Here is a 17,913-nt window from a genome sequence, read left to right on the forward strand (position 1 = left end):
GCTACTGTTTGAAAAGCCGTGCGAATACATTTATTTGAGCAAAATGTTGTTGAAAGTTTCGAAACTTCAATATCTTCATTCATGTGAGAGATGTCTTAAAAGACCCACAGCTTCTAGGGGAAAATGGTTGAACAGTTATGGGGGTGGTGAACCATATCGCATGTGGGAGGGGTTTCAGTTTTTATCCTTTTAATGAGTAGATCTTCACAAGACCATCTCCGTGTCATTACAATTCATAGAAATCTGTCAAATATTGAAAGAGTTATAGAATTATGTGCCAATAATTTATTGGCACTCTTGGGGGTTAAAGGGTTAAAGAAGTTATATTTGGGAGTGACCTCCTCAATGCTCCCTTTCAGGTGAAAACACTGCCTACATATGTAAAATGAGGCAAATTTTTATCATTTTATGGGCTTTATACTAATGATAATAGTAATAATAACAATAATAATAATAATAATAATAATAATAATAATAATAATAATATGTAATAATAGAACTTTATATAATAATAATAATAATAATAATAATAATAATAATGATAATAATAATAATATGTAATAATAGAACTTTATGTAATAATAATAACAGTAATAGTAATAATAATAATTTGAGGACGGTGCCTACTATTGTTACTGCGCATACATTCTGCGCATCTTGAGATACTCGGTTTTCCTATGGGTGGTGCCTACTAATACAGGGATATTTTTGTGCAGATTAAATCTATGCAGAGAAAGCAGGACTTACCAAATTAAAATGCTCTTGGTATCTCAAAAGAAAATTGGGAGTAACCAATTGCATTTTTTAGAGATAATATTTATTATCTCTAAAAAAATCAATTTAGGAAAAAAATCCATACATTGCTTTATATTTTAACGTTTTTTAGAGATATTGTTGCTTAATTTTCTCTGAAAAATGCATGGTTACCCCCAATTTTCTTTTTGGATTTCAATAGCCCTTGCTATATAAGATCTGCTTTTCCCGCATAGTCACAAACCGCACAAAAATACTTCGGTATTAGTAGGCACCGTCCTTAATAACAGCATGAAATGGCATAATAATTATAATAGGGCATATATTTTATTAGACATTGACTATATGTAGGGTATTTAACATGACCGCGTGGAGATATGAAATTTCTCTTCAAGTGTTCAAAAATATTTCAACATGAGAAAAGAAATTTCTTATCTCCAAACGGCCATGTTTGTGTCTATTACATGTATATAAACACCAATAAAATACGGTGTACCAAATCATTGGAAAATTTTAAGGGGCAATTTTTTTATCTTACCATAGCAATGGTGATCTTTTCACGTGTGAAGATAACATATTATTTTTATATGTGAAGATATCATGTTTTTCATGCAAAGCTTACCTGGTATTCCTTTGGTGTTTATATAATAATATGAAATTAATATTAATTATAGTATTTTGCTTATTTATATACTGTGTAAATAAGTCATTTTGCTCATCAGTTCAAAGGTTACACCGGCTGCCCTCTGAAGTTGTTTTACACCAATGCATTTGTACGCTTTATACTGTGTCACAACAATGTAAATGGAACTTTTTACTTTTAAGGTCTCCATTGCTTGGTGTAAGTGATGAGGTGAGGCGATGGGTGGTTTTTGGCATTGTGCTGAATAAGGTTGTAGTCGACCAAATTCGCTCCTTTGTGGAAGGAGAAATCAGAAAGGAATATGGTAAAGTCAGAACCAGCCATAGCATTGATACTCAGAGCACACCTGGACGTCTTACACATTGGTCAAACCTGCCACCAAGGCCAATATTTTTGAAGTACGAGAACATCAATGGTAATGATGCATTACCCAAGGTGCATGGAAAGTACAATTACTCTGCATTTGACTGCCAAGTGACGTCACATGTAGACTTTGCCAAGCTTTATGTTGAAAACTTCATGGCCAAGTTTAATGCATTTGATGAACACTGTGATGCATCTGCTGTACTTACCTTGCTTGGTAAAGTTCCAATTTTCTCTGCTGCTGTACAGAACACTGCAGTTGATGCTCGGCAAGCTAGAAATGCCTGGGCGCATTGTGCTTTCAGTGATTGGGATCCTGTGAAGTTTAGACAGAGCTTTGATGTAATGGAACAGCTTGTGAGAGCTCTTGGTCTTCCAGCTGCTGATGAAGCAACTGTTATAGCAGATTTGAATGACTGGGAGACAAAAGGTAACTTACCCTTAAATCGTGTATTCACTAAATTATATGAATGTGTCTAAGTTTTAGACCTGTTAAATATCTTATCAATTTAAGGTGGCCGAATACAGTTTTTTAGTGTACAGATGTTAGAAGACGTTATTTGGAAACTATGTATTTCTGGACGCTCAAAATTGGTATGGTGTAAGACCAACTAAGAAAGAATGTATTTTCGTACGTCTTGTTGAGCTAAGTACCGTTTCCATGGCAATGCAGCGAACTATTAAACGTCCATAAATGGTAGGTTTCCTTTATTTTTAGAAAATGTACTCATTAGATTTTTTCCATTTTTTGTATCCAGAACAACTCACAAAACACTGACACAGTTGCACTATTTTTATGTAATTTTGACAGAGAGATCTCCTACAAATATTGATTTTGCATTTTAATGTTTTGTGAAGATACCCTCTGTTAGATTGAGGTTTCTCTTTGTAGGCGAGTTACGCTTTTAGGGAACTATTTTCATGCCAAATTTCAGGGAATTCCAATGAGTGCAGGTTCCTTAGAAAACAGTTCATTTCCACGAAAACAACCAGTCGCAATTTTTTGGTCAAATGCGCATGCGTGGTTCTATTTGGGTTTCATGGCAAAGATGAAAAGCATGCGAAAGGTCTTGGCGAATGTTTTTTTTTTTTGCTCGGACAGAAAAGAAAAATAGTCCAGAAACGAAAACCTTAGTTATTTAGGATCAAAAGTTAACTATATTATCCATTTCATGTGAAATTGAGGGATCACTTTATCGACCGCCGTATTTGCGTACCACAACCCTAGCGCGCGCTTAATAGCATCACTAAGAGAATGTGTAAAGCGTGCACAAACTGTGTTCAACCACCTTAAGCATCTTTTTTATTTATTCAATAATTAAAATAATTGCAATTGAAAATATTTGAAAAAATATTATTTCCTTCTCATCCAAATTAAGTTGGTTAATTTTTTCCAAATTATTTGTTAATTTTATTCTTAAGTGTGTAGTCGCTTCCTCCTTAAACTTTATTAGGAGCCATTAAAAACAAAATAAATAATTTACCACAACTTTTACAAAGGGCGGAATACATTATTACCAGCCACCGGGCTGGTGGTCGTGACAAGGTTATGGAATATGGATGCACTGGGAACATGAGGCAGAGACATCTCCCAAGGACCTGGGGACATGTCCCAGGGACATGAGGCAGGCGCTTGTCCTAGGGACATTAGATGGGGACATGTCCCAGGAACATAAGGCAGGCACTTATCTTAGGGACATAAGATGGGGACATGTCCCAGGGACATGAGGCAAGGACATGTCCTAGGGACATAAGATGGGATATGTCCCAGGGACATGAGACAGCCACATGTCCTAGGGACATAAGATGGGGACATGTCACATGGACATGAGGCAAGGACATGTCCCAGGGACATGAGGCAGGCACTTGTCCTAGGGACATAAGATGGGACATGTCCCAGGGACATGAGGCAGCCACATGTCCTAGGGACATAAGATGGGGACATGTCACATCGACATGAGGCAAGGACATGTCCCAGGGACATGAGGCAGGCACTTGTCCTAGGGACATAAGAAGGGACATGTCCCAGGGACATGAGGCAGCCACATGTCCTAGGGACATAAGATGGGACATGTCCCAGGGACATGAGGCAGCCACATGTCCTAGGGACATAAGATGGGGACATGTCACATGGACATGAGGCAAGGACATGTCCCAGGGACATGAGGCAGACACTTGTCCTAGGGACATAAGAAGGGACATGTCCCAGGGACATGAGGCAGCCACATGTCCTAGGGACATAAGATGGGGACATGTCACATGGACATGAGGCAAGGACATGTCCCAGGGACATAAGGCGGGGACAGGTCCCAGGGACATGAGGTGGGAATTTGTTACAGGCACAGTTTATCCTGTGTCAGTGACGTTCACGTACATGCAGTTTATTAAGAAGATCAAGAATAATAGTAAAAAATTAATACAATTTCTATACTGCTCAGTCATGTGTGACAACAATAACAACAACAATGTCAGGACGACAATTTACGAAAAACTGACACATATCGATAAACTTTATGTAGCTTACTCGCCCAATCATCTAACAACCCTACGTCTAACAAGGTAACGACTTTACAGACCTTGACAAGACGAACGCGACTGGTTTGTGACTCACCTGACAGTTTAGAGGTCAAGTATTTAGACAAGGTTTTCAGCAAGACCAAATACAAATAGGACTTCTGTTTCGCTAGCCGATTGTCAGAACGTATTTAATACACCGTTATCAAAGTCATTTCGAAACCTACAAATAAAATACAGATAGAAAGCTAAATAATACAGTAAGCGTATAACTAACACAAGTGCGTAAATCAAAGATAATTACCCGGTGCTCTGTCTCTCTACGTAAACGGCGCTAGCGAAATACAAAACTAAACTGTAGGAAAGCTAAACCGACTGGTGAAATTAACAACTAAAGCAGAATATAAATTAGCTGAAGCAAGCACGTGCACGTGTGCATTTTCGCGCGTGATTGCGCGAAACACTCCGCCTTAAAAGCGTGACCAATACTTGATTAGAATAACTAATACTGAAATCGTTCACAGTTCATTGTTCAGAATCCCGCCTCTCTCCTCGTCAGCAGGCACCAGCACTACCAGCCTTTGCACAGGTCGCTGAACGGTTACGTATCCTTGACCTTGGTACTTGTTTACCGGTTCACCTGGTTTAGGGTTCTTGAATTGTACCTCCACTTTTCGCACTTTGCCGTCTTCTCCTGGATGAACCTCAGACACCTTTCCTAATTTCCAGTTGCCTCTAACTTGGTTGGAATCTTGAATCAGTACAACGTCACCCACCATCACGTTGCGTCGCGCTGTATGCCACGTCTGCTAAATGATTAAACTTGGAAAGAAGTCTCTGGTCCACTTCCGCCAGAACGTGTCGACTACACGTTGAACAAATTCGTAGCGATGGTTGGGGTTGCTGGTCTCTCTGAATGGACCACCAGGAACCCTTGGAGTAGATCGACCCAACAGAAGAACATTTGGACACAAGTAAATCCCGTCGTCTGGTGATGTGGGATGCCTGCCAATCGGTCTCTCGTTCGCTAAATTGGCAGCCTCTTAATACACTGTTTGCAGCTCAGAGAAGGTCATGATACTTTCACCGATGGCAACCGCGATCGCTTTCTTGACTGACCTTACTAGTGCTTCCAAAACACCATTTTGCCAAGGCGCGTCGGCGGGGACGAATTCCCAATGCATTCCCTTTGTTGCGCCAAATGCGACAAGCTCGTCCCAGTCCTAAGCCCGGGAAACTTTCTGGAACTCTTTCTTTGCTGCCGTAAGCTGAGTACCATTATCCGAGAGCAACTTTCTTGGATACCCTCTTATTGACACAAATCTTTTCAACACCATTAGGAATTTCTTAGTGCTGTAATCGGGTGCCAAATCCGCGTGGACCGCTCTTGTGCCGAGACAGTTGAGGATGACGCCGTAAGCCTTACCGATAGTTTGTTTCTTACCTTCCTCTCGAATTTTGAAAGGACCAAACAAATCAATCGCAGTGCAACTCCATGCGGGTGCTGGTTTCAGTCTCTCTTGTGGGTGACGCCCCATCACTTGGGTAGCAGTCTTCTTGTCAAGCTTCTTGCACGTCGTGCAGTTGTACTTGATTGACTTCACCAGTTTGTGTAGCCCGATGATCCAGAATCTCGACCTGATTTTGCTCACAGTGGTTGACACTCTATGGTGTCCTTCTTCGTGTATGTGCTTTGAGTAAAGGAGTGAAAGATCATGTTTGTATGGTAATGGTGGCACTTCGTGATGATTGTAACTCATTTCGAGCCATCTCTCCGCGCATGCTCCTACGACTATGATTCCATTTCGGCGGTGCTTCGGGCCCAGGCGTTTAAACTTTCCGTTTATCAGATCATTTTGGATGGACGTTTGGGTTCTAAGATCCAAAACCTTTCTGCTTTGTTAGTGTCTTCTGGGGTAAGCACTTAAGCTGCATTTCTGAAGCTTGACCGTGGCGCGTTCTCGAACATGGCAAGGACTCTCGCAGTCAACCGGATCAGTTTGTTGTAGTTCGGATATTTGCCCAAGCCAATCCTGGTTGCTAAGGAATCTTCTTGTTTTGTTCCAGCTAACATAACTACTTTGGTACGTTCGGGGAGCTCTTGTACGTTGCACTCTCTGCTTACTGGCCACTTCAAAATGTATTACACTTATTACTACTGCAACTAACCTTGCATCAAAGTGACTTTTGAAACTATCGAAGGGATCCTACAGCATCCGTGTCGCTCACAAACCTATCACTACTTTGCGGCAACTACTGACGACTGAGGTCAAGAACAGAGACGAACTGAGCGACACTCAAGGATCAGTGTGCAAGATCAAAAGCTGAGACTGCCAGGCCACTAAGACTGGCAGAAGTTTGAACATATAACTGACTGAACACAAACGAGCGACTTGAAACAGTGCTATCAGCAATCACGTTCGGTTGCTGAACACTATCATGGGTAGACGAACCACAGAATTGACTGGGACTTTGCTAAATGCGTTACGTACATTAGGATCTATTTCTTTCAAGTGAAACTCAGACTTGAATAATAACTCTAATGCAAGCTATACAAAGACGTCGGCACATCAGTTTTCTACTTGTTTCTGGGCAACGACACATTAAGAGCCAGCCTGAGATTGTAAATAATTATACTTAGTTTATTACTATAACTGTTTATACTGTTTCAACTAAATCCTTGTTGGTGTTACTGTTGGTTTTTTACACTTAGGTACCTTACTGTGTGTGAACGCTGCTGTGGACCCTGCCTTGTTACAGCTGGTACAACAACATGTTAATGCGCTGAAGATTGATTTAGGCAAGATGGCGTTTGAATTGGAGGGCGACAGGAAAGTGGTGAAGAAGGCACTGCAAGATGTTAAAGCGGATCTAGACCAATTGGAAAAACGAGTTTCAAGTACCGAACAGTGCGTGAAAAAACTGCAAAATGAGCACAGTGCTTTGACAGAAAGTGTCGAACAACGTTTTACACAAGTGGAAGAGAGGATAAGCTCTGCCATTCCTCAGATCAGTTGCGGTAATAAGATAATAGATGTTAAATTTCTGTGTGTGACTGCAAGAAGTGTGAAGTTACTAGCATGTACCTATTGGCATCTATTGCTGCAGTTTACGTTACGGGAAATTCCCAATGGAAACAGAGCAACACGTGATTGGTCGCTATTCACTTTTACCTTAACGTTTGGGTTGTTTAACAAATGGGATCGTGTTTAAATCCAGGAGTAGAGTACACAGCGAGTGTTTGTCTTGGTTTTGAAGGCAAAGTTGCTTCTCTCTACCCGTGTAGTTTCCTAGAGCTAACAAACAGTATGGACTATCCAATCACTGTCAGCGAGTGGTAATACTTTCTTAATTGAACGACTTGGGTGTTTCTCACTTGAAAACTTGTCAAACAGCATTCATTTGAACTTGGTGTTTATTAAGGGCCCGAAGTTTATAGCAATCAGTTTTTCGGGGAGACTGGGTTTTGGGACCCGGAATTTATTTGAACCTGGTGTTTATTCAATCCCCGGTTTGGTCCCAAACGTGATTCCAAGGGACTGTACTGTTCCACTTTTACTGTGCGCATTTCTTTGATATGGGAAAGTAGGGATAATGATCTTCTCTTGATAAGGCCGTAGATTGTTATAAATATGGCAGGAAGTAGTGTTGCGTTGTTTCATCATAAAATTGTTTAGGGGAAAGTGGTTTGATTTTTTAAATTAACATGTTTCCTTATTGTTGCAGAAATTTCCGATTGTAATGGAGACATTGCCTTCTTTGCCCAGCGCCATGATCCAGACACAAGGCAGTGGCTGTTTGATGATTTTGACATCTGGTTCAGTGATCCTGGAGACTCTAGAGCTTATGTTCTCCTGGGTGATGCAGGTGTAGGCAAAAGTGTGATGGCGGGAGCCCTGGCACAGCAAATGAGAAAAGCTGGACATTTGGGCGCTGCCTACTTTTGCCGCCACAACGATGGAACAAGAAATGATCCAAGGCATCTTCTTGGGACTATAGCTTGTCAACTCTGTAATTGTAATTGTAAGTACAATAATTTAGTGGGAGGGGAAGATGGTGTAAGAATGATGCTAGCCAATTCTAAATTAGGAGTTCAGGAATTGTTTACAAAACTGTTGGAAGAACCGTTAGGTAAGTGCACCCTTTGTCAACAGCGAAAATTAGTAATCATTGATGCTCTGGACGAGACAGAGTACGAATCCAGGGAAGATTTTCTAGACCTTGTAAAGGAGCGTTTTCTGAGGCTCCCAAAGTGGCTGGTGTTCTTTATCACCAGTCGACCTGAACACACGGTAGAGAGCAGGTTGGAGAAATACAACCCGTGTGTCAGGATTTGCGCGGGAAATAGTGAACAGGGTAGCTTTTATAAACACCATGAGCAGGACATACAGCGATTTTTGGAGAAGCGAGTCGATTTCTCCCGTCTCCCCTACTCGGTGAAACACATCACAAAGAAGTGTAATGGTTTGTTTTTGTATGCGTTCTACATTGTCAAGGTACTTAACGATCCAGCACATTCAGGTAAGATTGATCAACTCAGTGACCTTTTTCCAGGAAATATTGATGATTTTTTCCGAAAAAATTTTAAACGTTTGTATGACAAAGTAGGCAAGGATATCTTCAAGAAATTGTTTGGCTGTGCCATTGCAGCTCCTTCCCCACTTCCACTGGCAATTATTGGCTACATTCTAGAAAGAGAGAAGACGAGTCAAGATGAGCAAGAAGTGATTGATATTGTATCGCAATTTGTGGTATTGAGGTCTTCAGATAGATCTTTAACTTTTCTTCACAATCTGATCCCATCGTGGTTGACAAGTAAGGAAAAAGCTGGAAAGTTGTTCATTGACAAAACTGTTGCAGGTCAGTATCTTAGCAAAATCTTTACCGAAATTCTCTCTGTTGCTGGCAACGCTCCAGTGGAACCTTTGACAACTTTAGATAAGAAGTTGGAGGACTATGTTTTGCGTGTTGCTGTTCGATTTTTGTGTCGTCACGGTGACGAGGATTCGCTGAAACTTGTTTCCAGTTGTTTAACAAGTTTTCGTTTCTTGGAGCAAAGGGTCCAGAGAGGAAGAATTGAAATTTACCACCTTATTGAAGATTTGAAAGTTGTAGCTGACTGTTACGTTTTCAAGGATACACACAAACAAAAGATCCTGCAAGAAATTTCCTTGGCTTTCGAAAGTAATTTTCCTGTTCTGTTAGAATGCCCCCACCTTTTGCGCTCATGTTTACTAAACTCGTCCAGTTTTGTTCGAAAACACGTTTTGATTCAAGGGTCAGGTCCTTGGCTTGAGTGGATTGTATGTGATTTTCCTAGCATTGAAGACCTGTCGGACTTCAAGTATTTTGCTACAACATTTGGTAAGACGACAGCTGCTGTAGTAAAGGGGAATTCAATCTTACTTGTTGATGCATCCACGCTAAAAACTGTGGGCGGTCCTTTCGAGGTAAGTCAGGATTTGATTGAAGAAATCACCCACTTAGAGTTTTCGCCTGATGACAAGTGGTTGTTTTTCGGACGACTTGACAAGTGGTTCTCTGTTGAGCGAGGATGTGTCGAGGATTTTTCTCAGTTCTCAGGAAATTTCCTTGTTTATAAATGGGGTTTGTTCACTCCTGATGGACAATACATTGTCGTAAAGAGGGATAAGGTCTTTGACTTTCAACAGACTTGTCAAAATATATTTTGCGTATTAGACTTCCTTTCCCAGTGGGCTTTACTGGAAATAGTCCAGGAAGGAGTTGACAAACTGACTTGCTGTTTTCCTCGGTTATTAGAACTGACGGCTGCAATCATGTCACGCTTGGGAAGACAAACCAAACGCTTACTGTCGTTTCTTAGAATAGGTACAACTTGGCGTTATACTTGTTCGACACCGGTCCCTTACGATCCCTCTTGTTATTTCTGTTGCAGATTAAGGGAATTAACAGAGTTAAACCAAGAATCAGCCTTGTCTGCTGTCCGTCAATTTATTAGTGAGCTCTACCCTCGCATGTTCTCTTACCAAGTGTGGAATTTAGAGACTGGGAGATCTCTTCTGAAGGACACCTTTTGTCAAGGTGGTCAGTTGAACCCTTTTTCTTACGTTTGTCACTTGCCGTATGCTTTTACCAAATTGGAACAAAGAATGTGGTGTTCTGGTTTAGACAAGGCCGTTTCAGTTTCTAATATTGCTACAGTTAATGCTGTTTATGCACTGGAATGTGAGTTGCTATCAAAGGAGGTTTGCTTTCCAGACAACAAATTAAACAATGGGCTGGAGCTGACATCAGAGGAGGAGTTAGAGTGGATATGGAACCAGGTGAGGGAAGTGGTGCAGGGGTGGGTGCGGAAGCGAAGGCTGGAACTTCAGAGGCAGCAGAAACGGGTGAGGAAGCTGGAGAGGGATTTAGAACAGTGTGAGGAGTGGAAGAGAATTTGGAAGCAGACGCTGGAGGGGGAGCTGAAGTTGGAGCGGGAGCTGGAGCTGGAGACGGAGCTGGATACGGAGCTGGAGCTAGAGCTGGCGCTGGCGCTGGAGCTGGAGCCGGGACCGGAGCTGGAGCTGGAGCTGGAGACGGAGCTGGATACGGAGCTGGAGCTGAAGCTGGAGATGGCGCTGGTGCTGGAGCTGGAGCTGGAGCTGGGACCGGAGCTGGAGCTGGAGCTGGAGTGGAAGATAGAGTTAGTGCAGGGGTTGAAGCGGAAGCTGGCTCTGGAGCGCAAGCTGGCTCTGGAGTGGAAGATGAAGAGGGAGCTGAGGTGGGGGCTGAAGCGGATGCTGGAGCCAAAGCTGGAGTGGGAGCTGGAGCAGAAGCTGGAGCGGGAGCTGAAGCTGAGTTGGAATTCGGAGATGGAGCAGATTAAGGACCAGGTGTGGGACCTGAGACGGGAGCTGTTGGGGGAGCAGGTGCGGGTACTGGAGGGAATGTGCAACTTTGGTAATTTGTTTTCAAGAAAAACCAAACAAAAGGCCCTCTTTTTTTCAAACTTTCCTCAACGGTCATCAGTAGTAGGGAAATCCATCGCTTCAGCCTTTACTTCAAGTGATACTGGAATCTCTGTCAGGTCCAACTCAATAGTTGCTTTGTGGAATCATGGGATGGAAGAAGGGAAAGGCTTTTCTTTCAAATTCATTTCTGAGGTTTCACTGTCACGTTCTCTTTCGCGGAGGAGTCATATTGAAAATTTTGTGTTCTCCCCCGACGGAAAACGAGCTGCCTGGCATCAAGGCAACACGATACAGCTGTGTAGTATTGCATATTCAGTTTGCACTCCCCGTACTTTACTGGAAGAAGACATTTTGGACACGGACGTTGTGTGTTTGACGTTTTCAGCCGACAACATCGTTCTTCTCATTTGTATCCAGGACGGAAAGAACGAGCCCCGTTTCTATGAATGGGATGATGAGAAGGAAATCATGTCATCTTTTAAATCACCACTGTTGACTGTTGAATGCTGTTGCCTTTCCTCTGATAAAACAAAGTTTATATTGTGTGGGGAGTACGAGATTGAGATCTGGGAGTACAATCATTGCCCCATCCGCTTACTGGCAAGGAGTGGTATCGCCGAGAAGAGTTCTGTTAAGTTCAGTGATTGTGCTGTTTCGTTAGACAACGAGCTGCTAGTTTGCTGCATCTCCAACATAATTATTGTCTTCTGTCTTTGTGCTCCTGATGTCTGTTCCTCCAAGCAAATTCTTCGCGCCCACATCGGCAGAATTGAGTTTTGCAAGTTTCTAAGAGTCAATCGTTATCTTATTTCTTACGGAGTTGATGGCATGGTTTTCCTGTGGGATTTACTCGAGGCAAAAGCTGTTGGCTTCGCGAGAATAGCACAAGGACAGGAAAACATCGTCAGCATGGCCGTGTCTCCTGAGGAGAAAAGACTTATTTGTTTTACATCCTCTGGCCGCGTGTACCTAATAAGACTCTGGAATCTGAGGTGTGCAACGCCGTCGAAATCATTTAGGGAATCGATGAAAGGCAAAGCTGGTGTAACTGATACTACTCTGGAATTAGCAGGGGAGATTGCTTCACAATGCAAGCCAATCTCGTATCTTAACGATTTCAGAATCACGGACTTCAACAGTTCTGAAGAGGATGAGAGGTTTTTATTAACTCCGGACGACCTACTCAGCTCCGGCGATGAGTCCGATTAAGTTTTGAGTTATTCGATGGAACTCCAATAAGATTATTTGTCTTGGTCAGGTCTGGCCGGCCTAGGAGAACTGACTTGCACCTCGCCATTGGGAACGTTTCTACAACTAAACTATAACCGTCCGAGGATATCTGAGGGTGCGGTCATAGCCAACAAACCGCGTTACCTTTAAAGATGGGCATGAGTGCTATCATTTGTCAAGGGTAGCCACTCTGAAAACAGAAACGAAACAAAACAAACAAAAAAAATTCGCTCATGAACTACGCTCCAACTACAACTGAACTATGTTTTTCTCACTGATAGAGGTTGCTACGCGTTTTAGGTTGGTAAGGGCGCGACTGATGCGCTTGTTCTTCAACAATTCTTAGTTGTCAGGGTCTGTAAATAATAATATGTTGCCAAGCTCAAATAGCGTTTGATGTATAAAGGCAAGAGAAAATACCCCCTCATTTTCTCTTGATAAAGGTAAAGAGCGCAAACGGTGAATCAAAGGAAAAACTGGTCTAAAGAACTTTGAGCACGCATGGATAAGTAAGTTATCTTTCGGCAATTCTTTGATAAATCTTCCCTGGATTTGAACTCGTTTGGTAATAATAATATAAAAAATAAAATTTATAAAATTCAAGTCGTAAAATAAAGTAATCATAATGCGAAACAGTAGTAGTCCTTATTTTATATATTTAGAAAATTCACGTTGTAGTGAAAACTTGCTTCTGTTTGGAAACATTTGTGAACTTAAAAAATGTTTTTCTATTTCTTTACGTTGCTTTTTTTTATGAAAGGAAAAAAAACTTTATTAATGTGTCGTAGCTTCTAGCGTACTAGAGCGAGTTTTTTTCTCTACTGTTTTTACGACTTGAACTCTATTTTAAATAGTTATAAAGAAGATTAGGACTTGTTTTTAGGCTTGTGTATTATGTGCCTGCCTGCCCGGCTTTTTATTTCTAGACTCAAAATATACTTTTCACTTACTGGTTGAAATTCTTACAAAAAACAACAAAAAAATAGTAGATTCCCGCTGTCTCTAACACCAGCTTTCTTGTAATTTCCGCTTCACGAGCAGAATTTAAACGTTTCCCTCAGATACTGTTTACAATCACTAAGTACTGGGTATCACGAATTCTCGCTTTACTCAAACGAACTGAACTGTTGTAGTGTTTTAGGGAAAAATTACATGTTGCTTATGTTCTAAGCAGATTGACCAAATGAGATTTGATCTTCATAAGCAATGTTGAAGATTTCAATTAATATTCAAGAAAAGTTCTATCAGAAGAGTTGCTGTGTAAAGACATTGTTTCCGTGAAGTTAATAAATTAGAGTTGTTTTTTTTTTTTTTTTTTTTTTTTTCGCTTTTTTTTTACGTTGGTATTCGTTAACTCTTTTACTTCAGGAACAAAAACCGTGGTGTTCTTATGTGAAACAACACCTTGAAACTATAGTTTACGCCAATTAGTTCACGTGTCAAATTTATAGTCGTTGTAGTCGTATTTGTAGTTCTGGGCATGTAAACAAACAGCTTCTTCATTAGCAGTTGTTGTTGAGTGAAGTGCGTGTCTGTTTTTTGTAAATACTATATACTTGAGATGCAGATCCTGTATTTGATACAAAATAGGTAATTTAGGAATCACGCGTTTCTGTTATTTGAAGCGCAAAGCAATATATCTGGAACGTAAATGTAGCGTTTATATAATTTACACATTTATAATTTTCAGTACGTTTCATAGTAACTATATTGCATGGTAAACGTAAATAGTTTAAGTCACTTCATTGAATGGGAAACTTGACCTGAGTACTACGTCATGCAGATGATTAACATATTTTTTGTATAGAATTGCATTTACATTTTTCTAAAGTTAAATGAGTTCATAAACGTTAGACAAGAAACTCAATATGTTTAATTTTTATAGCTTGTAGTTATAGCTACAAGTCATGTCTAGGTTACATGTAAAAGAAAACAGAATTTTTAGACATTAATTTACAAGTATAGATAACTTAAAGTGTAACTATATAAAAGGTTTGTTACTGTATTTTTGTGAAGGGTTTTGAAATAAAATTGTGACCATAACTTGTTTACCATTATTGTAGTATTCATTGATGAAAGAGTGGTGTTGTTGAATTTCTCAAAGTATAAGTAATGTAAAGTGATGGAAACTGTTGTGAGCCAAGTCACCGACAAGATTTGTGGAGCCGCCTGGCCATGTTGTATTGAATGAGCAACAAAACGCTTTTAATAAGTTTTAGTGACTTCAAGGTATTCAATTTTCATTGTGAATAACTTTTATCTTTAATAACGTCTTAGAGAAAGGGATCACGTGTGTAAAGATATCACGTGCTAGCTAGGTCGCGTTTCCAAACGTACGTATCTCCTTGTTAAAAACTGAATAGTTGATTCTGAACTGTTTAAGGGGACAATTCAAATCACGTGACCTGGATATTTGACACCTTCAAGAAACAGCTAGCCTTGACTCCAACCCAGCGTTGTTTTTGGGATTGCAGAATTAGGTTTTTGGCCTTTGAGTCAGTTCTTTGAATAAGGGTTAGTTTCGGGTTTGGGCGTTGACAAGTCACGTAACAAACCTCATCTCACTGCATACCCTGGGGTAACTAGCCATACGGTGCGGTGTTTGCTAAACCAAAAAAAAGTTTGCCCTGAAACGTCAATTTTAAAACTGACAACCCCCATCCCCCTTGACTTTCGCTTTGGGCTTTGTTTTGTAATGGAGCTCTTGAAGGCTTGTATCAACTACTTTCTCCCACTAAGTCCTTATTCTTTGCTGAGACTAACACAAAACGTGCTAGTGCTACTAATACTAAAAGCTAACACTAGTTTTCGGAGTCTGCGATATCGAAATGTGAACTACAATGGAAAAACAAAATTTCATTAAGCTGTCTTCATCGGTATATGTTTTCGTAAAGCAAAATAAATGCAGCGCTTATTCTCAGATAGTCCTTAATTTTTTCTGTCCCCGTTCATTTGGACGAATTTTTTAGCCAGCTGCTCAAACTCATTAACTGTTCATCTTTTACAGTGGTTTGGAGACTACAAAAAAAAAGAAGGCTAAGTTCTACATTAGCGGATAGCGGAGCACCATTGATAAGAAATTTTAGTAAACCCATCAGTGCGAGAAATTTGGGGTTGGTTATAACATCACTTCCGTCCGACTGTCCACCCGTCCGTACGTACGCTTCTCCGTGTAAGCCAATGTGAAATGAGACACTCAAACCCTGTGTTTCAAATCGCTTTTTTTCGGCGGAAGTTGTATCCCCGACTTCGTTTTAGAAAAAAACGAAAAAATAAATTCGACAGAATTCAAAGTCAATTTTGTGACCAACAGCGGTAGATAGAGAAAGACGACTAAAGGCGGGAGAAACAAATCGACTAGAACATCATCAAAATTTTGAAGTTAACAACTTGTCGCTAAACATAGTAGTTATAAATACACACAACACAATCTTTGCCAGTAAATGGGACTAAAGACATTGGGTGCTCCCTAGCATAAATGGAGGGTGGCAGCAACACACCCTGCAAATGGAGGCAATAAGGGTGGCAGCGACACACCCTAGTGATAATGAGTAACGCAACAAGGGTGGCAGCGACACACCCTAGCAATAACAAGTAAGGCAACAAGGGTGGCAGCAACACACCCTAGCAATGATAAGTAACGTAACAAGGGTGGCAGCGACACACCCTGCAAAGTATGGATGAGCCAGCGAGTGAGGTGCGTCCCCACCCGGGTGTAAGTGAAAGCTAAGGTGGGGCGAGAGCCCCACCCAGCCTGCAACATGCAAGGGAAGTGGCAGGTGTGCACCCAAGCCAGTAGTCCAGCTTTATTGAAATAGGGGGCAAAGGGAGTGGTGGGACAAAATACAGCACTAAGGCGAAGTAAACTTGATAAAACTTATTGTGCAACGTGTACTCGCAAGGCAAACAATGAGGCACGCAATTCGGACCTAATGGATATAAGCATACCTTGGTATCGATTACATTTACTAACAATGTCCAGTTGTAATAAAGTACTGTTCAAAGACACAAAGGTCAGTTTATGTTCTGCTATGCAGAACAAGGCAGCTATATAATAAGTAATGTCACGCAAGGTCCCTGTTTGTGCGAGATGAGTGTAATAGATGTTTTAGTGGCGATGAAGTCGCTGATATGCACTAAGGACCAAGGTTGTGTTAAGCTCCCATTAGTTAACTATATTTTACAGGTAAAATAACCATGAAATCACTTTACTTCGATCCGGCGCGACAAAACTTTGGATATTTCCTCTTGAAGTGAAACGTTTCGGTCACTTAACTTTGTAAAACGAACTAAAAAATCAGCAATGGAATAAAAGTATTCTCAGAAGAGGCGAGTATATTCATGTGATTTTGCTGACAAAATTTTTCTGGTTTGCTGTTTTGCAAGATATTGTTTTCTTGCAATGTTGACACGCCGTTTAATTTAAGCCTAATCTAAATACTGCTAACTTCAGAGATGCTAACTTCAGAGAAGTCTTCTGAGCTCATCTTTTAGGGCATGTTCATAATTTCCCTTGGAGTTTTATTTTCTAATCTCGTCCCATTTTGCTTCATTTAAGAAAATTTGATTCTTAGCTAAAATAGTCAGTCGAACAAACGTCTCGCAACACTGCATCGTTGGCATAAACTACTGACAAGTTTTTCTCGCGTATAAGCTTATTTCTAATTTTAGCACAATCTTGACAGAGAACAAACACAAATACTAAAAAACAATAGGATATAACGACAAATTAAAGATTAAGATATTTTTCACTGAAAGTCGTTTTAAAAAAGCTAATGTAAAATGAAAGTGTGATTTCTTTTCATCAAAACAAAGCTTACGCAAATAAATATTCCCTTGTTTGTGCGAATTTTTAACATCTTGGGATTGTCTGGAAAACCCAATACAAGGTATTATTACACAGTTATGATGTGGGCAAAGCAGATCTCATCTAGGGCTGTACAACTTGGTATCCAAAAAGAAAAGTGGGGGTAACCAAGTAGTTTTCAGTGAGAATTGACCCTCAAATGATTTGTAAACAAATGCCACCTTCGTCCTATGAACCTAGTTTAATGGAGTCTCCTGTAGCTCAGTGGTAGAGCATCCGAACTAGTAATCGGATGGTCTTAGGTTCAAACGGAATAATGCGTACCATTTGATTTTCCAAGTAAATGGTAAGCACCCCAGATTATTGATGGACTAACAGGAACTTAATAACGGCAGCTGGGTTATCGTGATAATTTATCTATTAAAAGAGATCGCCGGTTCATAAAGCATGCTGCCATGCAAATTTCGATGTACACTTCTTACCTTAACTCTAGCTTTACGTCTTTCAAGCTTTTGTTTTTAGCATTAATTTCAACAAAAACTGAAAACAGTATACTCAGTACCCGTTAACATAATTCGGGTTCGTTTGAGACCGGAGGCCGGACGTAGCGTCGGGTTGTTTGCTATATGATTTCCAGTACTTTGATTCGACGATGATTCCAGAGTTCA

General features: G+C 40.6%; 2 protein-coding genes across 3 annotated transcripts in view; one reads left to right on the forward strand and one right to left on the reverse strand.

Annotated features, from left to right (window-relative positions):
• Positions 1–17,913, forward strand: part of LOC146478005 (uncharacterized) — a 46,291-nt gene that overhangs the window by 2,636 nt on the left and 25,742 nt on the right. Inside the window, exons 3-5 of the mRNA XM_085112498.1 lie at positions 1,579–2,189; positions 6,987–7,292; positions 8,000–12,881. Of these exons, the coding sequence (XP_084968624.1) occupies positions 1,579–2,189; positions 6,987–7,292; positions 8,000–12,417 (5,335 nt within the window). The 3' untranslated portion in view covers positions 12,418–12,881. The remainder of the gene's footprint in view (positions 1–1,578; positions 2,190–6,986; positions 7,293–7,999; positions 12,882–17,913) is intronic.
• On the reverse strand, positions 3,318–6,979 carry LOC146478006 (uncharacterized). Of its 2 annotated transcripts, XM_085112750.1 has the most exons (3): positions 6,406–6,979; positions 3,548–4,434; positions 3,318–3,397 (listed from the first exon to the last, which is right to left on the reverse strand). In XM_085112750.1, coding segments are annotated over exons 2-3 (507 nt in total). In that variant the 5' UTR covers positions 4,053–4,434; positions 6,406–6,979; the 3' UTR covers positions 3,318–3,395. The 2 variants fall into 2 exon arrangements, with proteins under 2 accessions (XP_084968876.1, XP_084968875.1); XM_085112749.1 differs by having other exon boundaries at positions 3,333–4,434.

The sequence above is a fragment of the Pavona decussata genome, unplaced genomic scaffold (assembly GCF_977016875.1).
Source record: "Pavona decussata unplaced genomic scaffold, jaPavDecu1.1 SCAFFOLD_67, whole genome shotgun sequence".
Taxonomy (NCBI): Eukaryota; Metazoa; Cnidaria; class Anthozoa; order Scleractinia; family Agariciidae; genus Pavona; species Pavona decussata.